This window comes from Panthera uncia, chromosome D1, assembly GCF_023721935.1.
Source record: "Panthera uncia isolate 11264 chromosome D1, Puncia_PCG_1.0, whole genome shotgun sequence".
Lineage (NCBI taxonomy): Eukaryota > Metazoa > Chordata > Mammalia > Carnivora > Felidae > Panthera > Panthera uncia.
The window spans coordinates 73039643-73065153 of NC_064808.1; the positions used below are offsets into that span (position 1 = coordinate 73039643).

Here is a 25511-nt window from a genome sequence, read left to right on the forward strand (position 1 = left end):
TACAGGTCTTAGGTCTTTGATTCATTTTGCATTGATTTTTGTATACAATATGAGGTAAGGGTCCAACTTCATTCTTTTGCATGTGGATATCCAGTTTACCTAACATCACTTGTTAGAAAGATTCATTTCCTCCATTGGTTTTAGCACCCTGGTTGAAAATCATTTGACCATATATGTGAGGGTTTATATCTGGGCTTTCTATTCCATTGGTCTATATGGCTTTTTGCCAGTATCACACTATTTTGATTACTGTAGCTCTATAATAAGTTTTGAAATCAGGAAGTGTGAAACCTCCAACTTTGCCATCTTTTTCAAGATTACTTTAGCCATTTGGGGTCTTGAGAATGGTTCTAATTGATTTAATTAAAAATCAATAATGATTTAATTATTAATTTAATTATTTTATGATCTGCTAGGTTTCTATTATCTCTGGGTTCAATACTGGTCTATGACAAATGAGCTTGAGATGTCATGAATACCTTTGTAAATTAGGAGAAGTAATACAAAGACTTTGAGAACTAGGAATAGCACAGTGGATTTATCAGGTGTGACCCATGCATTCATCCCTAAATATGTCACCCAGAACTTTCTATGGCATAGAGAAACACACTAGTGAGAGAAATGCAGGCATATGTAAAAGTGCTAGAGTGGATCTTTTCCATGCATCAAAAATAAATGTGAGGATACTGTCTTTGAAATGTGCTTCCTAATGTGAATGAAGTTAATGGGATTAGATTCTAGGGTGGCAAAAGCCAAGCATCAGTACTCAGCTCTAGTGGCACAGAAGGTATGATTAGTATAGCAGTTAGTAGGGTAAGTTCAGTAATCAATGATTTGGCCCACAGGATCTTCATGGTGCCTAAATCATCACAGGGACCTTGAATAAATAGAAGAACATCCTACTATGGTACTACTTGATTTGTATAACAAAACAAAACAAAACAAAAAACAGCTATAGGTCTGGCAAATGCAGCCCTAACTTTAGCCACCACATTTGAAATTCAGAGCCCCTTATTTAATTGCCATTCCCAAATTAGTTTACAGACCATGGATCCCTTGAATAAAGAGAAGACTATGACAATATCACTGTAAGTATTATAGTTCTCCCAATCAGCTTCTCTAAACGGGCTTATGGAATGGCCATATTCCCAATTTGGAGATAACTGGATTGGCTTTTGGTCCACATAATTTAAAAAAAAATTTTTTTTAATGTTTATTTATTTTTCAGAGAAAGAACACGAACAGGGGGTGGGGGACAGAAAGAAAGGGAGACACAGAATCTGAAGCAGGCTCCAGGCTCTGAGCTGTCAGCACAGAGCCTGATATAGGGCTCAAACCCACAAGCTGTGACATCATGACCTGAGCTGAAGTTGGATGCTTAACTGACTGAGCCACCCAGGCACGCCTACATCAATTTTTTTTAATGTCTATTTATTTATTTTGAGAGAGAGACAAGGAGGTGGGGGCTGAGAGGGAGAGAGAGAATCCCAAGCAGGCTCCATGCTGTCAGCGCAGAGCCTGATGTGGGGCTTGATCTCACAAACTGCAAGATCATGACCTGAACTGAAATCAACAGTTGGATGCGTAACTGACTGAGCCACACACGTGCACCTACACCAATTCTTAGAGAGGAAAAAAAGCCACTGTGGCCCATAGGTGAGAGTGAAGACTTATAGAGGTCAAGTGATAAATGGAATCCTGCCTGTGTCCAACTCATATGGGGCCCCTGAGTCTATTCTGTGGCTAATTCCTGAGTTACTAAGTGTAGAGTTAGAATACTTGGCAACTTGCAAAATCCACACATGAGGTCACTTACAGTAGTGTCAAATGGAAGCCCCTGAAGCTCCTCCTCCCAGTGAAAATATAAACCAAAAGGAATGTCACATATATGAAGGCATCACAGCAGTTGGTGTCAAATTAAATACTTCATAGGTGCAGAAGTAATGATTCTTATTTTAGTCACTCAACTCACCTACTTGGCCTCTACTTAAAATAGATCATCTTAGGTCACACACATAGGACTAGAAATCTCAATACTACCCAAAGCAATCTACACATTCAATGCAATCCCAATCAAAATTGCACCGGCATTCTTCTCAAAGCTAGAACAAACAATCCTAAAATTTGTATGGAACCACAAAAGACCCCAAATAGCCAAAGTAATATTGAAGAAGAAAACCAAAGCGGGAGGCATCACAATCCCAGACGTTAGCCTCTACTACAAAGCTGTAATCATCAAGACAGTATGGTACTGGCACAAAAACAGACACATAGACCAATGGAATAGAAGAGAGAACCCAGAGTTGGACCCACAATTATATGGTCAACTAATCTTTGACAAAGCAGGAAAGAACATCCAGTGGAAAAAAGACAGTCTCTTTAGCATATAGTGCTGGGAGAACTGGACAGCAACATGCAGAAGGATGAAACTAGACCACTTTCTTACACCATTCACAAAAATAAACTCAAAATGGATGAAAGACCTAAATGTGAGATAGGAAACCATCCAAACCCTAGAGGAGAAAGTAGGCAACAACCTCTTTGACCTCAGCCACAGCAATTTCTTGCTGGACACATCTCCAAAGGCAAGGGAATTAAAAGCAAAAATGAACTATTGGGACCTCATCAAGATAAAAAGCTTCTGCACTGCAAAGGAAACAATCAACAAAACTAAAAGGCAACCGATGGATTGGCAAAGTTATTTGCAAATGACATATCGTATAAAGGGTTAGTATACAAAATCTATAAAGAACTCACCAAACTCCACACCTGAAAAACAAATAATCCAGTAAAGAAATGGGCAGAAGACATGAATAGACACTTTTCCAAAGAAGACATCCAGATGGCCAACAGGCACATGAAAAGATGCTCAACATCACTCATTATCAGGGAAATGCAAATCAAAACCACCCTGAGATACCACCTCACATGGTTCAGAGTGGCTAAAATGAACAAATCAGGAAACTAAAGATGCTGGTGAGGCTGTGGAGAAATGGGAGCCCTCTTGCACTGTTGGTGGGAATGCAAACTGGTGCAGCCACTCTGCAAAGCAGTGTGGAGGTTCCTCAAAAAGTTAAAATAGATCTACCCTATGACCCAGCAATAGCACTGATAAGAATTTACCCAAGGGATACAGGAGTGCTGATGCATAGGGGCACTTGTACCCCAATGTTTATAGCAGCACTTTCAACAATAGCCAAATTATGGAAAGAGCCTAAATGTCCATCAACTGGTGAATGGATAAAGAAGATGTGGTTTATATATACAACGGAATACTTCTTGGCAATGAGAAAGAATGAAATCATTCCATTTGCAGCAATGTGGATGGAACCGGAAGGTATTATGCTGAGTGAAATAAGTCAGTCAGAGAAGGACAGATATGATATGTTTCCACTCATATGTGAATCTTGAGAAACTTAACAGAAGACCATGGGGGAAGGGAAGGGGAAAAAATAGTTACAAACAAAGAGGGAGGGAGGCAAACCACAAGAGACTATTAAATACAGAGAACAAACTGAAGGTGGATGGGGGGGATGGAGGAGAGGGAAAATGGGTGATGGGCATTGAGGAGGGCACTTGTTGGGATGAGCATTGGGTGTTGTATGTAAGCCAATATTAAAAAAAGAAAAGATCAATAAGATTACTAAAACTAACAGACTGACTTGGGAAAAAAAGGAAATCAGAAAAGCATCCAATTTCTCAGCAGCAGTGCTGGAAAGTAGATGAGCGATGCTGGCAGGCATAATAAATTTGTGTTGTTTAAGCCACTAAGGCTGTGGTTATTTGTTATGGCCGCAATAGAAAACCAATAGAAATCCCTTCAAAATTCAGTTTGTTCCTATATACCTTTTCTTGGCCAACTGCTAGAGGATGTGGTCTTCTAAAATAAAAGAGTAAATTAAAAAAGAGGAAGACAGGGGTTTAGGAAACTGGAGGACCTAGTCCCTGGGTAGAGGATAAGGGAGGGTCCTGGGAAGAGCAGGTATGCAGCAGACAGAGAGATCTGCCAGCCCAGGGAAGAGCAGCTGACAACCCAGAAGGTGTGGGGGAGGGGTGCTGGCAGATACTTGATGTGTGTAGACAAGTCACAAAGGGACTCTCAACTATTTTGAAAAATTGAGAAAGAATTAGTGATAGTGACATAAAAAACTAAGCCAGAAACAAAAAGGAAGTTTTAACTCCAGAAAAGCAAGATTGTTTTTAAAAAGGAAATATGATTGTCATATCCTACTTGTCTTAGAAGTCAACTCTATTTGCATGTTTTAATAATACAGATGTAGAAGTAACTTGATTGGAAGGATACAGGGAAGAAAATTAGGTTAAGGACTGTTTTTTCCCTTGCTGCTTTCCTTTCCTGAATATTCTTTCCATGCCTGAGCATTTTGTGAATTTGACTATGATATGCCTTGTCGATGGTCAGTTTTTGTTGAATCTTATGGGAGTCCTCTGTGCTTCCTGGATTTTGATGTCTGTGTCCTTCCCCAGATTAGGAAAGTTCTCAGCTATACTTTGCTCATACAAAACTTCTCCTCCTTTTTTCTCTCTCTTCATCTTCTGGGACTTCTACGATTCAAATGTTACTCCTTTTTAATAAGTCACTGAGTTCTCTAAGTCTTGTATAGTAATCTTTTGCCCTTGTTTCCCTCTTTTTTTCTGCTTCATTATTTTCCATAATTGTATCCTCTATCTCACTGATTTGCTGCTCTCCTGTGTCCACCCTAACTGTCACGGTATCCATTCGAGATTGCATTTTGTTTATAGCATTTTTAATATCAGCCTGACTAGATTTTAGTTCTTTTGTCTCTGTAGAAAGAGATTCTCTGGTGTCATCTATGCTTTTTCAACTCCAGCTATTATTCTTATAATCATGGTTTTAAATTCTAGTTCAGACATCTTACTTATATCTGTGTTGATTAAGTCCCTGGCCATCATTTCCTCCTGTTCTTTCTTTTGGGGTGAATTGTTCCATCTTGTCATTTGGGGGAAGAAAAACATTAATAAAATAAAAAATTTAAATTAAAAAAGAAACAAAACAAAATCAAATCAAATAAAGGAAGCTAGATCCCAGGTGTGTTTCAGTCTGTTTGTTGAAAGAAGCTTGATAGAATAGAGGAAAAAGAAAAAGGAAAGAAAAAAAAAGTTAAAAGTTAAAAAAAATTACAAATTAAAAAAATTTAAACAGTAAAATAGAATAAAAGAAAATAAAATAGAATAAAAAATTTTAAAAAATCTGCTCTTTTTGTATCCGAGAAAGAGAAAAAAAGAAAGGAAAAAAAGAAAAGAAAGCAAAAGCAAATAAAATGAACAAATAAGTGAACCAGCTAACACAATGAAACCCAAGTGAACTTACATCCAGTTTCCCCTAGAACTGAAACTTTGTTTTTTTTGTTTTTTTTTTTAATTTTTTTTTTCAACGTTTTTTATTTATTTTTGAGACAGAGAGAGAGACAAAGCATGAACGGGGGAGGGGCAGAGAGAGAGGGAGACACAGAATCGGAAACAGGCTCCAGGCTCCGAGCCATCAGCCCAGAACCTGACGCGGGGCTCGAACTCACGGACCGTGAGATCGTGACCTGGCTGAAGTCGGACGCTTAACCGACTGCGCCACCCAGGCGCCCCTAGAACTGAAACTTTGAATCACACTACATACACTAAGCAGGTGGAGGGATTTGTGCTGGCCTTTTGGGGGATATGGCTGGAGGGCACAGTTGGGTGGGGCTTGGTGTAATGGCTCCATTTTCCACTTGGTGGCACTGCTTAGTTTACTGGGGTGGATCTGTGAGTGTGTGTGTGTGTGTGTGTGTGTGTGTGTGTGTGCGTGCGCACATGTGCATGTAGGGGTGAAAATGGCCTCACCCAGCTCCCCAGTCTCTGGCACAGGAACTTTGCATTCTCACTGGCCCGCGATCAAGCACCCCTCCTTTGTCTCAGGCCTCCATCCACTCCCCACCTTTACTCTGTGTCCAAGCTGTCTGCCTGCCAGGTGGCCCCTCCCTCCAGAGTTTTATCTCAGATGGGGTTGTGTTTCAAAACCCCATGCTTCAGGGCCCCCTGGCACTTGGACCTGTGCTACTCTCTAGGGGAGGGTATCACTGAGCAATGGACAGGTGCCGGCTTGCCCCAGAAAACATTCGTGCAATCTCACAGCAGCAGAGGGTCAGAGGTTATGGCAAATCACAACACATGGCTGGTGCCAGATTTCCCTGCACTCTGGTGTCTTTGTCCCAATACCAACCAACGTAGATGCTCTCCGGGGTCCCCTGGGACCTTTGCCTGCGAGAAGGCCATAGGGCCTCTACCAAATGCACTCCAAGCAGGGGAACGGCTTCTTCCTGTGTGGCACATGGACTCCTTGGACCCTACCACCTGCTACTGGGGATTTGCCCCGCTTCTTCACCAGAACATCTCCAGGCACTGAGTTCCGCTGTTTAGAGGATCCTGGTGGTATTGAAACTCTCTCCTTTCTCCCTGTCAGTAGTTTTGGGGAACAGATTTCTTGTCCAGTCTCTTGTGAGTGTTTTCACTCTTTCTCTCTTTCTCTCCAGCTGCTTTCAGGGGGAGTGCTTTTCTTGCACAATCCCAATGCACTGAACTCTCCCCCTTTCTCTTTCTCTCTCTGTCCTCTCTCCACAAAAACAGCTCTCTACCCTCTGCAGCACCATGGCTTTCCTCTCCCCAGTTCACCTCTCCACACTGCATACCTGCCAAGTTCTGGGGCTCAAGTTATGCAGATTGTTGCTTTAATCTTCAGGTCAATTTCCTAGGTGTTCAAAATGGTTTGACGCTGATCTCGCTGGGTTTCAGGGATGAGACAAGCTCAGGTCCACTATACTGCCTCTCCATCTTAACTCCTCTTATTTGTTCCTTCTTGCACTACTCCTTGAAATGAGAGAGAATAGTGGGGCAAGGGCGGGTACACAGAGATGTCAAAACAAGATGCTAATGACCTGATCTCACAGCACTATGAGCATCTTCTGCCACCTGCCTGTAGGCAACACTCAAAGGCAAGCTTGTTTCCCCAGTCAATGCTCCCTTGCCACCTTCCAGATTTGCCCCTGGCCCCAGACACTCTCGCATACCTCCCATTACCCTAAAGCCTAGAGCTTGGTCAGCAGCATAGAAGCCCTAGAGGCACATCATACCAGTTTGGAGCAGTAAGGGTTTAGCTGAGCTCTCCCTGTTCAGTCTGAGGACCCTGAGGCCTGGGCTGGCTATGAGACAGCTATTTGCCTTGACAACCTATTATGGTTGGTCAAGCAGGGCACCAGCAATCTGGAAGTCACTTACAGTTCGTTTGTAAGATGTGTCTAACCAGAATTGAGTCCTCAAGGCAGCATAAGATCCTGCCTGTACCAGAACCATGGACTCATTGGCCATGAAGCTGCAAGGGCCTTGGGGTCCACCTAGTAGTCAAGCATTTCCCAAAGCAAAACTCAAGCACTGATTTTTAGGATGGCTAACAGGTTTTACCCCCAAAAAGTGTCTCACAATCAAGGAAATTTGTAGAACCTTGAATTAAAAATAAATTAAGATTCTTTTTTACATGCCTTCTCAGAATTTAACTTCCAAGAAGGTAGAATTTCCTAAATTTTGCTGTGTGACCCTTCGCTGGAAGCCAAGTTTCCTTAACCGTAATACAGAAATGATAATGCCCACCTTGGAGAATTGCTGGTTGAATGAGATCATGAGCTGAGAAGCATTTAGCATAGTATCTCACATATTAGGGGTCAGCAAATTTTACTTCCCTTCTCTTTCTCCTACGCCTTTCATTGTTCTTCCAAATCTTCCCCTAGGCTCGGTAAATTACCCCTATATACAACCTTCTGTGAAATCATGTGAAACCGATTTCCTGGCCTCTTGATGGCATCAGAGTATTTATGTATGCCACAAAGCTTCCTACCCAGCTTATCTGGAGGACAGGGGAACCCCGGAACCAATGGGGCAGAAATCCTGGTAAACACAAAAATGCGGCACCCACGGCACAGTGCGAGTGGGGGGGCCGATCCCCAGTCTCCAGTGGCAGCTTTGCCTCCTCCCGAATCACCAAGGACTCACAGGTGGAGTCCTAAGTTCTCAGCACAGATTCACAATCACAAAAGAGGCGACGTGGCTGCCAGCTCACTGGAAGAAGCTCTAGACCAAGATGAGAGGTTTTCAGCTGGCTATTTACCCTAGCCAAAGCATGGTGGCACTTCCTCAGTTGTGAAATGCAGGGATGTGGGCAGATGATCTTCACGCTTTCTTCGTAATTTGCACAGATCCCCATTTTAAAGGTTACCAGCTGTAGTTTAATCAGAAGTCCAAGAAACATAGTCCATGCACCCCAAATATATTTTATTGAGAGCAGAGCAATTACAATAAAGTACTCATTACGGCACACTGGAAAGGCTCAAGTCCTACAAATTTCACATTCACAAATACAAATCGCTGTTTGCTCTGAGGCACACAGGGAACAAGGGGAATGGGGAAGACAAGGTACTGACAGGAGACCCGGATCTATGGGCCATCTGTGAGTCTTCCTCCAGGGAAGGGCCTTCTCTGACTTGGCAGTATTTCTAAAATTTTTTTTTACATTTATTTATTTTTGAGAGACAGAGAGAGACAGAGTGTGAGCAGGGGGGGGGGGCAGGCAGAGAGAGAGAGGGAGACACAGAATCCGAAGCAGGTTCCAGGCTCTGAGCTGTCAGCACAGAGCCCGACGCGGGGCTCGAACCCACGAACTGTGAGATCATGACCTGAGCCGAAGTCAGATGCTTAACTGATGGAGCCACCCAGGTGCCCCGGCAGTATTTCTAGATTCCCTCAGAGAGGAGCAAAGCAAAGCTCTCCCCATGATTCCAGAGCAGGACCAACTATCTGTAGTCTTGCTACCTATTCTCTTTCTAGTTCAAAGAATTTCTATGGCAGCATTAGGATGAAACGATTAGCTACTTCTGGACACCACAGAGACAGGAGGCACAGGCATGGGAGCCATTTGGCCTGAAAAATCCATCTTGGGATCCATACGGGCTTAGAAGCCTCTCTGTCCCATGGAAGTCAAACACTTCAAACATTCTCATAAATAGACTAGTATAATGAACCCCCATGTCTCATTATAGGAAAGCAGATGATAAGACTGAGTTCAATTTCAATTAACAGCCAAGAGATCTAAGTAAACCTTGGATAAAGCCCTTCTCCCCAAACCTCAGTTTTCTACTCAGCTGCATATCCATGTTTGCTTTCAAGTCTATCTGGTGTTAGAAAGGAACCTAAAACCAGTGTGAGAATGGCAATTACTTAGGGTGGGTGAATTAAGCACTATTCTGCCTTTGTCTCCTGGGTGACCTAGTGAGTCACTCAAGACCAGATGAACGATGATGAAAACAGTCTCTGGAATGATATTTCCCTGGCATGTTGAGTCCTTAAAGACCATCACAATGTCGTAGGTTTCTGTAAGTGACACGTGAGCCACTAGGGTGATGTTGACAAGTGAGTTGTCTTCAGGGAACTGGCGTGAAGAAGCCTTATTATTTAGACAACACAGAGAAGTGGCCTGTCTAGACAGCTTGCAAGGATGAAGTGTCTAAGTACGATTATTTCTGGCATGTTGGAAAGACTGCTCCATCATCTCCTGTAAAAGCAGGGCAGTGTTTTTACCACCTCTTGTTCTATGTGAGTGCAAAGGAGAAGGAATTATGCCTCCTTGGATGAGTTTTGTTCCCTGGCTCATCACGACAGCCGCCATCTGAGAAGAGATACTTCATCTGGGTCTTTCCCACCGCTGGGTACAGGATGACAGCAGTCTGTTGGCTTTGACAGCCTTCTCCTTGTGTTCCTCTCCCACCTCTTCTTCCAACTCTTCCCGTGGACACTGTTCCTGGGAGAGGGGCTCACGAGTTCCCTGCTATGCCCTGTTTCTTGCTTATCTCTACATGGAAAAGTGTAATTCAGAACGGAATGAAAAGCGCATGCACACACATGCACACACACATGCGCACAGACACACAAAGGAAAAAAGTTGCAAGTGAATCCACAGCACGTTAACAAAACTCATCACAGTTGGTGGGAGAACGGGGTGATTTTTGTTTTCTTCTTTGTGCTTTTCTAAATTTTCCGAAGTTTTATAATAATAATTCTTTAAGAGAACTCAGTAATTTCTCTTTGCTTTCAGGGACTGAATTGGCCCTGTCTTGTCATGTATCCAAGCCAGCCACCACACGGCTGTGATTCATCCTGGCCCAGGACTTTGGGAAGTGAGGCAAAAAAATGTGGCATCTCTGGCTCACTCACCTTTTGCTGGCATGAACCTTTTTCAAGCAGAGTTCTGTGCATCTGGGTCAGCCACACCCCAAGTATGACTCAGGTGTCCTTTGCAGATGTTCCATGGTAGGGAGTATTGTCAGGCAGCTGACTCAGCCCTCATGTGGGCTGCAGCTTCCCTGGGTTCTCTGGCTCAGGGAACCCAGGTGATATGCTTTGCAGCATTTCTTGGACAGGAATTCACAAACACATGTCTAATTGGGTGTTGCCTTTTAGTTTTCACACCAAATGGGGTAGAAGGCTAGACAGAGCTTCCTGGGAAATGAAGACTCCCATGGCTTCTGTAGGACCTTGTTTTTAGCACTGTGAGGGCCATGGGTGAGAGGACAGGCTTCTTTTCCAGTCTCTGTCCTCAGGCCCTTTCCCAGCCTTAGTTGGAGAGAGAGCTCGCCCTCTGCCTCTTCTCACTCTTCCCTAACTCACTGCCACGATGGGCTCCACAGAAGACAGGTCTGTCTTCCCAGACTGCAGTTGGGAGGAGGGCAGGAGGTTGTTGGCTAGCGGAGCCCTCCGGCCACTGCTCTTCTCTGTCCAAGCCACCCTGAAGGAAGGGACTGGGGAGGGTGGCCTTTCCTCCTGGGGCTTGGGCAGCCTTTGGCACATGCTCAGTAATGCCTTCAGCTCGACCCTGAAGTTCTCGTTGAGCCAGCAGTAGATGAAGGGGTTGTAGCAAGTGCTGCTCATGGCAAACCAGTGGAAGGCGAAGTAGAGGGCGTTGTTGGTGTGGATGACCTTGCTGGACAGGAGGAGGACATAGCAGTTGAGGGGGAACCAGCAGAGGGCAAAGAGGACCACCACCAACATCAGCATCTTCATGGTCTTCTTCTTCTTCCGCCGCAGGGCCAGGTACTGCTCCGTGGTCACATCGCCAATCGTGTTGCACATCCACAGCTTCTTGGCCACGCGGGCATAGGCCACGGAGATGATGAGGAGGGGTAGGATATAAAGCAGGATGAAGGTGGCCAAGTCCAGATACTTCCAGAAGAGGTCAGCTGGCTCAGGGAAGTCTGGCAGGCACAGGGAGCGGACAACGTCCTCGCTGGTGACAGGGGAGAGAGGGAGACAGAGAAACAGAGATAGAGACAGAGGGAGGCAGAGAGAGAGGAAGAGAGAGGAAGGGTGTGCCATTAGCGTGGAAAGGCCTCATCACAAGATTCTGGCTCTCCCACTAGATTGGGGGTTTAATAGAGACAAGGAAAACACCTGCTCTCTGTGTGTTGTCTTAAACTTATATAATTCCTAGCCTGTAACAGAGACCCAGTAAATATCTATTCAATGAATGAATACAACACTGGCATTCCTAGTCTTAGAACTAACTCATCCTGAGAGCACAATGTGCTCAGGAAACGTTGGAATTCCTCCATTCCAGAGGGGAACTAAGGAATGGGGCAAAGAAAAGATGGATCTTGGGAATGTGAGCGGCAAAGCCCGAACGAACACACCTTCAGCCAATCGTGTAACAAGTATCTATTTTCCATGGAATGTACCCAGTCCTCCTTGCAGAAACCCTAGAGCTGATGTGTTGAGACTCTGCAGACTACGACCCCCCTGAAAGAGGGGGCACAAATCACCCACACAGGGCTGGCCAGTACCACCCTTGGTGTCCAAGCTCCCACTTTGGGGAAGTGAAAACCTTAGGGCCATTTTGATTGAAGGCGCAGTTTGAATACACTCACACAAAGGAAGTAAAGGATATATTACTTACAAATCCCAGCATGGAGACGCCAGGAGCTGAGGGGAAGGGCAGTCCTCTGTCCCAGGTCATGAGCAAGCAGGAGATAGAGAGCAGGGTTATAAGCACCCATTACTTATAGGGTGGTTGAGGCACAGTCACCAATTTTTCACAGCCTCAACCCGGAGTGGTTAGTTTATTTTTTGAGAGAGAGAGAGAAAGTGTGAGCAGGGGAGAGGGGCAGAGGGAGAGAGAGAGAGACTCTTAAGCAGGCTCCACACTCAGTGCAGAGCCCGATGCAGAACTGGGATCATGACCCGAGCCAAAATCAAGAGTTGGATGCTCAACTGGCTGAGCCACCCAGGTGCCCCTCTGAGTGGTCATTTTAAAACGTGACCCGGGGGCACCTGGGTGGCTCAGTCAGTTAGGTGTCTGACTTTGGCTCAGGTCATGATCTCTGTGAGTTCAAACCCCAAGTCGGGCTCTGTGCTGACAGCTTGGAGTCTGGAGCCCGCTTCCGATTCTGTGTCTCCCTCTCTCTCTCTGCCCCTCCCCTGCTTGTGCTCTCTCAAAAATACATGTTAAAAAAAAAAAAATGGTGACCTGGAAAAGCAAGGCAGGAACTTGTGATGGAATCGTAACCTTGAGTCCCAATCTAAATGCCCAGACTGTGGGTGTGAACAAGGGTTGTCATACTGTTAAAATGTCTAGGCAGCAACTCAAAATGGCTGTTTCTTCAGCGCATTATGTAGCTTGTGCACTTGTTATATGTGCTGATGGCCATCACTACTGAAAGAAAGAGAATTCTCTTTGCTTTCATTAGCAGAAAAAAAAAAAAATAGCTCCCCATATGTGAAGGCAGATGGGGGTCTGGGTGCTAGGAGATTTGGGTATGCGATTCGTTCCGCTATCGTAGAATTTGGGGAGGGAGAAGCCTTTGTAAATTACAGTCGACCCTTGAGCAACATGGAGGTTAGGGGCACCGACCCCTGCGCCGTTGAAAACCCATGCATGACTTTTGACTACCCCCAAATCTAACTACTAATAGCCTACTATTGATGGAAGTCATATCGATAACATGAATAGTTGATTAATACACATTCTGTAGGTGTATGATACACTGTGTTCTTACAAGAAAGTAAGCTAAGGAAAAGAAAATGCTATTAAAATCATAAGGAAGAGAAAATACACTTACGGTAGTGTACCATATTAATCAAAAAAATCCACACAGAAGTGGACCCACACAGTCCAAACTAGCATTGCTCGGGGTCAAATGTAGTTGTAATCAGCCTTCAGAGCTTGTTCTCCTGACTCTGCTTATGTCATAGGCATGTGTGTTTTGAAGTGTATGTTTCAGGCGGAGCAGCACAGAGTTATTGCAGGACACACGTGGCTACTGGTCTGGAGCGCCAGGATGCTAGCTCCCGGCCAACCCACAAGAAGCAGCTGGCACCTGTGATATTGTAGGGACCTAATACTACCGTAGGACCACTAAAGTCATTTCCTACAGATCCACTAAGACCCAGAGGTGGCTGGGAGTTTTCGATTTCTGCAGGGAGCCCGGAATATGACAGCCCAGCGTCCTGGCCTCGAGGCTGAACAAACTCTGTGTTATCTTTGCTCTAGAGCCCCCTATGCTGCTGCCTGTAGCTTCTCCTGACATCCCTCCAATGCCAACATTGCACCCTCCCTTGGTCTCTTGCTATCCTGCCTCCTCACTCCCTTATCCATCACTCCCGGGAGCACTTCCTTTAAAAATCCCAAGCACGATCTGTATCTCAGGGTCTATTTCTAAGGAACCTCCTCTAAAACAAGTACGGACTGATGAAAATCACTCTAAGCTTGCTCATTCGTTCATCCATTCAGTAATTATGTATTGAGGGGCTGTTATATGGAGACAGTAGGTCAGGTGCTAGGGACACCAGGAAATTCTTGTTCTGCGACAGCACAGGACAAAGAAACCTGAACGGGAGTTAGGAGATAGAGCATCCTGCCTCAGACACACAGACACATGCGTGCTTTATTTATACGTTGTGCGAGAGAATGTAAACGTTGCCATTTTAAACGAGGCCTGGGTGACTTTGATTCTCAGTCTGTGTGAGTACCTGTCCCCAGCGAAAGAAGCTGTTGGCTCCTGCCCTGACCTCGCAGACAAGCTGGGTGGAGAATAAGGAGGGAGCTAAAGTTGCTGAGAAGAAAAGGTGAGGAAAAGCAGAACAAATGCCACAGATAGGCCCCAGACTTGGAAGCAAGACAATGGGAGACAGAAGTGCTGGGTGCAGCAGATACCGGTCACTCAGACTCAGAGGGGGCTCAGACTTCCCTCTGTCAGGGCCCTCTGAGTCCCCAAGCTGCTCCCGACTAGCCAACTCACCTGTACTTGAAGGTAAATAATTTCTGGCAGATGGCGTGTGGGAGTGAAAAGAACGTAGCCATGGTCCAGATGACCGTGACGTAGATGACACCTTTTGTGATTGAGATCCGGGGTTTTAATGGATGCATAATGACCTGGAAAACAAGCAAACTGTGCATCACTGGCTGAAGAAGTCTGGAAGCAGATCAAATCTCAATGACGGAGCTCACGTGCCACAGGTAGGTCCTATTTATAAACAAGCACCCCTTCATTCAGTGTTAAGCCCCTGGGCTGCACCACCCCACAGTCCACCCCCAGAAGCAAAAAGAAGGTATCGTCTGGACTCAGAGACTCCAGATGGCTCAGATGCCTCTTACAGGTCATATGTAGCAGAACCAGAGTGCAGTGAGGGGATGGGGAAGGGGTGAAGCAGGAGGTCTGCTCCCATGACACCCACAAGGCCAGCAGAGGAACAAGCCCTCTTGTTCCACCTTGGGATCCGATCTCATTCCGCCATGATTCTAGACCCCTTGGGTTATGGAGGGCTCTGAGAGGATCTGGGGTGACAAGCCTGGAGAGGAGTCTCTATTTGTCATGGGAAGTTGCACTGACATTTATGTGGGGGTTCGCAACACTGTTTACAAAAGCTATTTCTAACTTGTGGGGTCCAGCTTTCCCACCGCTTATAGTAAAGCCTGTGTTACAGGCTTTGAGCTGAAAAGCATTTTGGAATTACTACAGTTGGACAATCCATTCTGCTAAAAGGTTTAAATAAAGATTTGGGAACTCAACGGCATCCTCATGTTAAGATTAGGATCATTATTTCTTGAAAAAGGCATTCTGAGACAGGTGAATCCAGGGTCAGGGAGAGAGGTCCTCAAGAGCTGCCATCACCTAAGGATGTCATCCCAGGACACAGTGGACATTCTGGCTGTGTCCTCCCAAATTTTGTCTCCAGGTTCTTTCAAGATTTTATGAGAGGAAGTGACTAGGCTTTAGAAGCTGCTCAGCACAGCCCCCTTCTGGATTTTGCCATATTTGCCCCTCAGACTCCCTCGTTGTTCGGGTTGCTGAAGAAAGTGAAAGCCTGGGTCAGAGGCCCCAGACATCGCTCAAAGATTTCACTGCTTTGGGAAAAGGCCCCATGTTGGGGTTTATGTCACAGCAACGTGATCAGTGTTGGCAAGACTTAACCCCCTTGTTCCTCAGACCCACCTTTGGCCCAAGGGGCAACTGTCGGTGAGGCTGTGTTAAGTGGGGGTAAGCATCGGCCAGGTGGAAGTAATCCAGAGTCCCTCTTGTTGAATTAGGGGAGAAGGTTAAGAAAAGGCAGAAAACATTAGCATGCAGCCTTTTCAGACTTTGCCCAGAGTATCTGCAATATAAATGCCAAAATGATGGAATTTCGGGGCTAAAGAGATCTCAAAGTTTGCCAAATCCAATTCCCTACCAGATAACGAACGTCCTCTAAAACATCTCTATCAAGTGTCATCCAGACCTTGCTTAAAAATGGCTGGGGAAATGAAACTCACTACCCCCCCCCCCCCCACCCCCACCCCGGCAGCTTCGTTCTGCTAGAAAATTCTTTCTCCTACTGAGCTGCACCTTTGAGTCTGCATCTTTGAGGCCTCCTCTCCTTTGCACCTCTTGCAGCTACTCAGAATAAATTCTTCCTCTCTCTGTCCTGCTGGCCCTTATGATATTGGCCACCTTGAGCCTTCTCAGAGTAGGGCGGCCTCATGATCAGGGCAGAGGTATGAAGCCAGACAGACCTCAGTGCTAATCCTGGCCTCATCATTCACCAGGCATGTGATCTCAGGAAGGCTACCCATGCCCTCTTCTGAGCTTCCATTCCTTGATTCGGCATAGACCTAAGTACACAACATGGATTTACTGAGTTAGCACATGCAAGGTGCTTGGCAGGGAGCCATCCTCTTCCCAGATAGAGTCCTCTTTGATTTCCTTTACCACAGCCACCATGTGCCTCTGGTGGGGCAGGGCAGTGGCTGCCTGCTCCTGCCACATGGCACCCTAGCTTGTTTTCCTCCTCAACAACTTGGGCCCTGGGGGCTCCATCCCCCTCGTCTCTGACCTGCAACGATTTGCCAATCTCTTTTCAACTGTGATTTTCGGGTTGGCTTTTCTCCCCCACCCCCAAACAAGCTCGTTAATTTCTGAGACACAAAATATAAGCGATGAGCCTTTGTTAGAACAACAAACTGGGAATAACTTTTTGTAGCACTTAGCACAAACGTTTTAAAGCGCCTAATCTAAGTGCTCATATTAGTCAATAAGAAGACAGATACACTTATTGAAAACTGTGCTAAAATACTGTCTCGAGGGTCCCTGCAGCTCCCCGGAAAGCAAAGCCGGAGGGGGAAGGACCGGGTGTTGGGGGTAGGTGCCCTCACCTGGTGGCGGTCCACAGCAATGGCCGTCAACGTCAGTGCTGAGACGTGCAGAGAGCAGTACTGGGCAAAGCGGCTGACGTGGCACATGCCTTTCCCGAACACCCATGTGCTGTTCACAAAGCGGACCTGGAAACCAGCCCACAGAGGTCAGAAGACAAACAGGGCCTTGACCCTGACACCCCTACCCCCATCCGTGGCCTCTGAGGAGCATCCCTTGGGAGGCATCTTCCGGCTCCTCTCTTCTTCCATTCTACACTACTAAATTGTGCATCACACGTGACTTTCTCCAGCTTGACTCATTTCCAATCATTCGATTCAACAAAACCTGATCATACTGCCGGGGCCAAGCCTTGTTAGGTGCCAGGAGGGCGTGGGAATACGTGGGCCTTGCAGTTGGACTTCCCACCTCTAACAGTTTGAAGCTATATGACCTTGGGCAAGGTGTGTATAATCTCTCTGAACCTCAGTTTCCTCATTTGTAAAAAAAAAAAAAAGGGGGGGGGGCTTAAAAACTTCTACATTGTAGGCTTATTACATGGATTAAGGTTTTAAAAATCTATAAAGGGTGGAACACAACGTCTGGCAGATTGGTAGAGAGATATTCTTAGAAATAAATAGTAGCTATTTTTATGGTAATAATAAAATCCATTCTCAGTCCACATGAGTTCAGACTAATGGGGGAGACCCACGTGAAAAATCACAACATAGCGTGTATGCTGTGCTCTCTAATGTTGACTAAGCAGGCCTTACAACTTCATCTGGGAAGGGGCCTGAGGGGCCTGGAGGGGTGGGGGTGGGGCAGAGCGGGAGAACGGCAAGCTGCAGGACAGCGTGGGGCCCTCGGAGCAGCCCTAGGCCTCACCCCACATCATCCATGGCTACTTGCCCACTCAATCAGTGCCTGGGCAGCTCCTGTGAGTGATGCCCAGGCCCAAGAAACATCAAGCACCGATTCTGAACAAGGAGCTTCCGGTCTGGGTAGAGGACCCAGGCACCTCCGGATGCAAGAAAGACAGTATTCAGTGCCCACAGAAGGCCCAGACAGAGGGCTTCGGGGCCGCAGGGTGGGAACGGAGCGGGCTGAGGTAGAGGGGAAAAATGATAGAGAAAGATCTAGAGCAAGTCAGTCCGACAGAAAGATCATGTAGTGGTGGCCAGCAGAGTCACCCGGGGCAAGGCCCTTGGGCTCCACAAGCACCACTGCCCCCATCTGTAAAATGCGGCTAATGGTCTTCACATGGTTGTTAGGAAAATCAGAGGAGAGATGACGCGTGTAAAGTAGGTGCGGCAGGGCCTCGAACACTAGTAAATACGCCCTCCACTACCCTCGTTATGACACATGAGGCATCGGAGACGAGCTTTAAGAATACGTGGCATTTGTACTTGTGGCAGTAAGAACAAAGGGCTTGGCGCTGAGTCAGAAATCCCAGGACCTATTTGAGGAAAGAGGAGTGGGATGGTTTGGCTGGAGGGTGAGAGTCGGGAGACACGGATTGTGTCGCTAGGACAGCAGCTTCATTCTCTGTGAGGCTGGCAGGTGGCAGCCACACGGGGCTTCTGAGCAGTCCGGGAACATTACAGAGCTAGAAATCCTTAGTTCCTCCCACATCCAGTACGTTGCAAAGTCAACCGGTGCCCCTCTCATCCCAAAGTCGTGGCCCTCGTCTCTCACCTGGACCTTTACAGCCTCCCAGCTGCTACCCTTGCCCTCCGGTCTTGTCCACTTGTCATTCAGCCTTCACTCTGCTGATGGGATTTTTCTTAACCAAAAATCAGATGACTGTCACCTTCCTGCTTAGAATCATCCTGGCCCTCAGGACAGAGCCAGATGCCTTAGGAGTCTCCAGGCCCATTCACAAGCTGGCCCCAGCCTTCCTCTCTGGCCCACCTGCACTTGTCCCCACCCCCCACCCCCTGTTCCTCTCCATTCCTCCCACCGTGCTTCCTGCCTCCTTGCTGCAGCTACATCAAGCCTCTCAACATTCCCTCAACACACCATGAACTCTGAAGCCCTTTGTTCTCCAGGTCCCTCTGTCTGCACTGAGCGTTCATCTTGACCTGGGAAATTCCTGCTCTTCCAGGCCCTTTGAAATGTCACGTTCTTTGCACAGTCTCCTTTGACCCTCTCATGAGACCCTGGCAGGACAGAATAAATGATTCTCTCCTCCAGGCTCCACAGCACTCCATACGTGTCTCTGCCATGGGAATTGTAAGTACCTGTTTGCTCTTCTCTCAATGACCAGGGCTGGGCTTCATGCTCGCTGTCGTGTGTAAAGTGAACAGAAAAGGAAACCAGGTTGCAAGAATACTGTCACCAACTAGCTGGAAGGCAGGATGCCTTACCTAGTCAATTAGCAATTGATACATCAGCTGTGGCACAAAGCAGCGTCCTAGGGTGGGGGTGGGGGGGGCATTGAATGGACTGGATTTCGTGGGTGGGGGGTGACCTAATGATCTCTGCCAACATTTCCAGAAGCTTCGATTTACTGCTTGACTATCAAATAGGCCCACGTGCACTGCCATTAAGTAGGAGTGTGAGGGCTTAGGAGATCCTCCCCCTCAACCCTTTCATTCGCCCTGCTTGCCAGCACCTTGCAAGCTCTGACAGGAATTCAGATTGGGGCAGTTACACGGGTCAGGTTCAAGGCCAGGCCGCTTTGGATTATCTTAGAGGAGTGCTGGGTTCTCAGGACCCTGATCCTCCTCTCTTGCAGGAGATCATCCAAGGCTGGACTTGTCAGGCCCCAGCCACAGCCTAGCCTGGGGTTCATGGTGTCTCTCTCCCATCCCCCAGCCTCTTCTGTGCATACTGCTCTGGGCAGTAGCACAGGGGCCATGCCCCGGGGCCAGTTCTCATCCCGGGTGTCCCAGCCCAACCCTAGCATTGCAGATGGTCAGGATAGAAACCAAGGGGGCAGGGGCAACCAAGGAGAGCCAGAGATACACAATCTCATGCTTCAAGGTAAGAGGCAGTTACCTTGGCAGGGTGGGGCCTCGTATTTGAAAGCCCTTTTGTCCTTGGCTAGAGAATATAAACTGGCAGGAGAGCAGGAAAAATCCATGTTTCAGAATAGTGGAAGCTTAGCATGGTCCAAGAAGCCCTCCTCACCCACCACCCCCAGCGCTAGGTGGCTTAGTGGACAGACCTCTGACTTGAGTCAGGAAAGTAACTCTCATCGTGGCTCGGCCAATTACTAGCTAAGTGACCCTGGACAAGGGATTGAACCTCTGTGTGCCTTAGTTTCCTCATCTGCAAAATGTAATATTCTTGTGAGGACAAAGGTAGAACGCAGTTTTAAAATGTGAGGTTTAGAAGGACGTGCATGCAGGTGGATGGATTTGTGGGAGTTCACCCTCTTCTGGCTTGTCTATTATTTCTGGTTGCGTGTGTGTATATGTGTGAGAGAGAGACAGAGACAGAGAGCAAGGTACGAACAGATACTGTTTTGGTAGTAACTCAAATAACGGTAAGGTTATTCCACAAGGTGAAAAAATGTAACACTCATGCTGCAGAAACATAAGGGGTAACTGTCAGTAGATTGCTCAGTCATCGCCCTCACGGTCCCAAACCACCCATGAGCACCAGGCTCCCAAGTCACAGAGGGGCAGAAATGACACCACTAACGCTGAGCAGCCAAGGCTTGGGGACGGGAGCCACATCTGCCACGATGGGCACGTGCCCCCGGCCTATTCCTGGGCCCCAAGCCCACCTCATTCCCATGTCTTCCCCAACACACACTGCCTACACAGCCTCACTGTCAAACTACAAAAGAGAAACACAATTTAAATAAGTGGTCTAGGAAAACGCACTGAAGTTTCCATGCACAATTAGCAACTGACATATTGGCTGTGGCACAAAGCAGTCTCCTAGAGTGGGGGTGTGGGAGAGCATTTAATGCACTGGATTTCGGGGGTGGGGGGTGACCTAACAATCTCTGCCAACGTTTCCAGAAGCTTCGATTTACTGCTTGACGATCAAATAGGCCCACGTGCACTGGTCATTTGCTCCCGGCTGAGCACACACTCCAGTCATTGACCCCATGGCCCCCAGCTGCATAAGGTAATGAGACAGAGACCGAGAGGGGAAGAGAACGAGAAAAGGAAGAAGGACGGAAGCAAGGGAGGGAAAAGGGAGCGTAGAGACCCAGATGGAGGAACAGACAGAACGACAGTCACAGAGAGGGAAAACGATGAAGACACAAAGAAAACGGAGAGGGACAGAAAGTCTACGAAGTGGAGAGAGTTGAGAGGGGAGCTGAGAGGGCAGAGGGGGAAGGAGCTGGAAAGGCGCAGCCAGCCAGCGGGACCCAGGAAGCGCGGACGAAGAGAGGGGCTGGGGCAGCGGGGCGGGAGGGGAGCGGAGGGCTTGGGGGAAGGAGAGCCGAGCCCGCCACGGCCGGGCGGGCGGGAGCCGGGGCCTCACCAAGGTGAAGGGCGTGTTGAGCAGCGTGATCATGATGTCGGCGACCGCCAGGTTGACGATGAAGAGGCTGGTGGCCGAGTGCATCCGCTGGTTCTTGAAGATGACATGACAGACCAGCACGTTGCCGAAGAGCGAGAAGACGATGATGAAGGAGTAAGCCACGATGAGCAGGGCTTTCACCGTGGGGTTCTGGGACTCGGCCCCGTAGCGCCTCCGGCCCACAAAGTTCTGCCAGTCGGAGAAGGTGTAGTTGCTCCAGAAGAAGTGCGAGGCGTTGGGCACGGCCAGGGCCGCCTCCAGGCCCGGCTCGTCGGCCCGGCCCTCGGGGCGCTCGGCGGCTCGCACCAGCGGGAGCAGGCAGAGCAGCACCCCGCGCGGGCCCATCCCGCAGCAGCCCCAGCGCCGCGCCCGCGCCCACGCCCGCCCGGAGGGGAGCGCGCGGGGCCGCCGGCCGCACTTCGCCGGCGCTGCGCCCACCCGGCAGCGAGCGCGCGGGCGCCTCCGCCTCTCGGGCGGCTCGGGCTCGGGCTTCCGCTCCGGCTCCGGCTCCGGCTGCGGTGACGCGCGCCCGCTCCGCCCGGCCGGCCGCCTCTGCGGGAACGCAACTCCGCGGGGCTTCCACGGCGCTCTCCCCGGCGCGCGTTCGCCCGCTGGCTTGCCGGCGCCCCCCCACCCCGCCCGCTCCCACGCCGGGAATGCAACTCCGCCCGGCTTCCGAGCCTGTTTCCCCGCCGCGCGCACTCCGCCCGCTCCCACGCCGGGAGCGAAACTCCGCCCGGTTCGCAGGGCTTTTCCTAAGTCACACTCGCCCCTCCATCCCGCCTCAGCCTAGTTACGGCCAAGGGAGCAGGCGGGCGGGCGGAAGACGCCCGCGGCGGGGGGGTGGGGGGGGGTCGGGGGGGGCGCGGCAGGGGGTCAAGCTGGGTCTGCCGGCCCCAGGCTGCTCCCCGTGCAGAGACTCGGGTGCCTTCCACCTGTTTCCGTCAGAGCGTCCGCCCTGCGGTGGATCCCAGTCCGGCAGTGCTGGGGACACAGGCGAGCGATGCCATAGATGTCACTAGGGTTTCTCCAAGCCCCCTCACTGACCCCACTTCGGACTTGCTGGACGTTTTGTTTCCTTAAGGTTCTTAAAACAGTGTGGGGCGGAGGGGGGGGGGCGGGCTTGGTTTTCCAAAGAAAACCTTCAAAGCAGGACACTCTTCTGCCAGGATCAGAGAATCAAAGGAATAATAAGTAGGTTTTGAAGCTGTAGTAAGGGAGATTATCCACGCGTTTTGTTCTCTGCCTACTTTACAGGAAATCTTGATCTCTCGCCCACCCGTTTTCATTCCTACTGTGAAATCTCTCCTAGTCACCCCAGACGGGTCACCCATTAACCCCCTCCCGTGGAATCGGGATCATAACACAGCTGTGTCACTTCCTAGCTATGGAATCCTGGGCGAGTTACGTAACTTTTCTGGCCTCGGTGAAAGGATTTCCTTTTCCCGCGCGTGGGGTTTTCGGAGACCCCTGTATGGATGTCCCACCACCTTGCTCTCGGCGCTAGATATGCAGTAATTGGTTGACTACTTGTAACTGACCCCCCCCCATTCAAATGGTAAACGGTAGACTCTTTATTCTGTCATTTCCCCCAGCTGAGTGAGCAGTGCCTTTGGGCTGGGACTCCCATCAAAGGACTCCATCAAAGGGGACTCCCATCAAATAACCCTCTGAGAAGTCCACTTGGCCCAGGGGAAAGCCTGCTCCTCTGTCCCACCCAAACCCTGGGGAATGGGCCCCTCCCACCAGCCACCTCTCACTTTGGAATTTTCCAGGAAAGTTAGATGTCAGCTTCTTTACCCCTTCAAACTCCAGGGACACAGCTCAAGCTCTCCCACTAATAAGCAGCTAGAAGATGGCTTAAGTGTCACCATAGTAAAACACAGGTGCTCTTTCTGAGGTGGGAGGGAGTCTGGGAAGACTTCGGGAAGAGTGATACCTGGCAGGTCCCACGGAGGTAGGTGGTTGGAATAGGGGATTATGTGACTGGTCCTAGGAGAAGGGACAGGGGTGCCAGGCAGCTGAAGTAATAGGTGGTTAGCTCTAGAAAAGAAACCAAGGGGCTGTCTGTAAGCATTAACTCAAGAGCTTGGGTGGACTTGATGTTCTACTAAGATGATGTGGCACCATCTCAGGGAAGCAAGGCTGGAACATGACGGCAATTTAGAGAACAGAACAAGGCTAGGCAGCATCAAACACAGAGGAAGAAATCAAAGGTAGGCAGTGCCCTTCAAAGCACAGTCTTTCAAGTCCCCTGCTTGGTGCTCTGTGACGCACACCAATCTGGAGCACGTGACTAATGCCTTCACTTTGATTCCTTGTTCCCGATGCCTGCCTTGGAGACGTAAGGGCATTTGTGCCAGGTGCCTGAAACCTGTCCCTGAAAGACAAGATGACCTATGTTAGTTCTTAGCTTTCCACAGAAGCACATCCTGAGACATAGATTCCAGTGCAAGGGTTTATTTGGAAAGTGAAGGCAAACACCACGAGTGGGGTGGAAAAGTGAGACGAGCACGGGAAGGTGACCAATAGAGTATTGTCAGGCCAGCTACCAGCGAGTGATGGGAACGTAATCCTGCCAGGAAAGCCAGCGTCAGGAAGACACGTCAGCTATGCAACCAACGGACAAGAGCTGGATATCTACCCACCAACCCCTGTCAATCACTGGTTGAAGCTGTTCCCAGGGGTGTGATGATTCTCGTGCACTTCCAGCCTGTCAAGTAGGCAAATAAATAATGGTGCTGGGAGGTGGCAGTTGGACTGGCGTGCCTTGAAGGGGTGGAGAGGACTGACAATATCCAAGGTGAGGCACAAAGTCTAGGATCACTTCATTTCCCTCTTCCCCAGGCATTCAGCTCTCCTGTCCCCAGTTTATCCTCAACTACAGGAACAGGCCAGTGCTTAATGAAATAAGTACCTCCCTCCATCCACCCCACAGCAAGACCAAAACTAAGGTTTTAAAAAAGTTCTTTCCTCAGGGGTGCCTGGGTGGCCCAGTCAGTCAAGCGTCCAACTTCAGCTCAGGTCATGATCTCACGGTCTGTGAGTTCTAGCCCCACGTCGGGCTCTGTTCTGACAGGTCAGAGCCTGGAGTCAGCTTTGGATTCTGTGTCTCCCTGTCTCTCTGCACCTCCCCCACTCATGCTCTGTCTCGCTCTGTCTCTCAAAAATAAATAGATGTTTAGAAAATTTTTTTTTAAAGTTTTTTCCTCAGAGGGCTTAAAGGTCCTGTAACATTACCATTGCTATTACGAAGAAGATTTGGGAGGACACAAAGCTGCTCCTCCAGAACAAGGCAGCTCCTTCCTTGTGTGCATTCTGAATAAAACCAAGGATACCATGCATAGTCAGGATGTGCCAAATAGTAATTATATTTTTGTCTCTAATTATAGTCACATGCATTAAACATACTGAGGAACAGAGAAGAGTTTAACTCTTTCCAGTGGACTTGAAACAAAAGGAAAATAGTGAGACACCTCACAAGTATTCACAAGACCAAGAATTATAGAATAATAATATAATTATAGAATAATAATAGAGAATTGAGAGCCTCACTCCATCTGCAAGCAATTGCTCCTTTGACAACAATATTAGTTCCTGAAAAGGTCCCACTTGAGTTCAAAACTCACCACACCCACAAATCTTCTCTGGTACCAATCATCGTGGCAGAGGGGAAGAAAGAACAATTAGCATCCTGCCAGGCAACGATAGTCACTCATAGTTGATCTATTTTAATGGCAAAGGTTGGATGTCATCATACTTTAGTTACAAATGAATCAAATAAGGGCTCCTGGGTGGCTCAGTTGGTTGAGCGTCCAACTCTTGATTTCAGCTCCGGTCGTGATCCCAGGGTCGTGGGATGGAACCCCGAGCTGGTCTCCACACTAAGTGTGGAGCTTGCTTAAGATTCCCTGTTTCTCTCTCTGCCCCTCTATCCTGCTCTCTTTCTCTCTCTAAAATATAAAAGAAATGAATCAAGTAGACTTGACATATAAAATATGGCTTAAGATATTCTCAATGCAATAGAAACGCAGTGTGTGGGCATGTTACACTTGGAATCAGTTTCCAAGTTCCAGTACCTTGGAGCCACAGGCTAAAATGATACATTTAGGATAAGTAAAAGGAAGTCTAACTTACAGTTTGTGGCTCCTGTAAATACTTCTGTAAGTTGTTTGAACTTACTCTGCACTTTTACATGGGAAGTTTTATAAATGGTGGAGCGGGTATTGGGCCAACTTGTAATAGCCCATTTAATCCATAAGGCAGAGAAGTGGTTGCATTAGTTGTACCACCACAGAACTGCTAGCCTCTGTT

General features: G+C 48.1%; 1 protein-coding gene across 1 annotated transcript; it reads right to left on the reverse strand.

Annotated features, from left to right (window-relative positions):
• Nucleotides 1-7676: 7676 nt before the first annotated feature.
• On the reverse strand, nt 7677-21606 carry GPR83 (G protein-coupled receptor 83). Its single transcript, XM_049653800.1, has 4 exons — nt 21159-21606; nt 16736-16861; nt 14346-14479; nt 7677-11338 (listed from the first exon to the last, which is right to left on the reverse strand). The coding sequence occupies exons 1-4, from the start codon at nt 21540-21542 to the stop codon at nt 10714-10716; spliced, it is 1269 nt and encodes a 422-aa protein (XP_049509757.1). The 5' UTR covers nt 21543-21606; the 3' UTR covers nt 7677-10713.
• Nucleotides 21607-25511: the final 3905 nt, after the last annotated feature.

Bases quoted from the DNA above. Each gene is read 5' to 3' on its own strand.
- GPR83 (XM_049653800.1), bottom strand. From the start codon at position 21,542: ATGGGCCCGCGCGGGGTGCTGCTCTGCCTGCTCCCGCTGGTGCGAGCC. The intron at 16,862-21,158 runs GTGAGGCCCCGG...GCTGGTTTCCAG, and splicing joins TCAACACGCCCTTCACCTTG to GTCCGCTTTGTGAACAGCAC. The intron at 14,480-16,735 runs GTGAGGGCACCT...CTTGTTTTCCAG, and splicing joins TTGCTGTGGACCGCCACCAG to GTCATTATGCATCCATTAAA.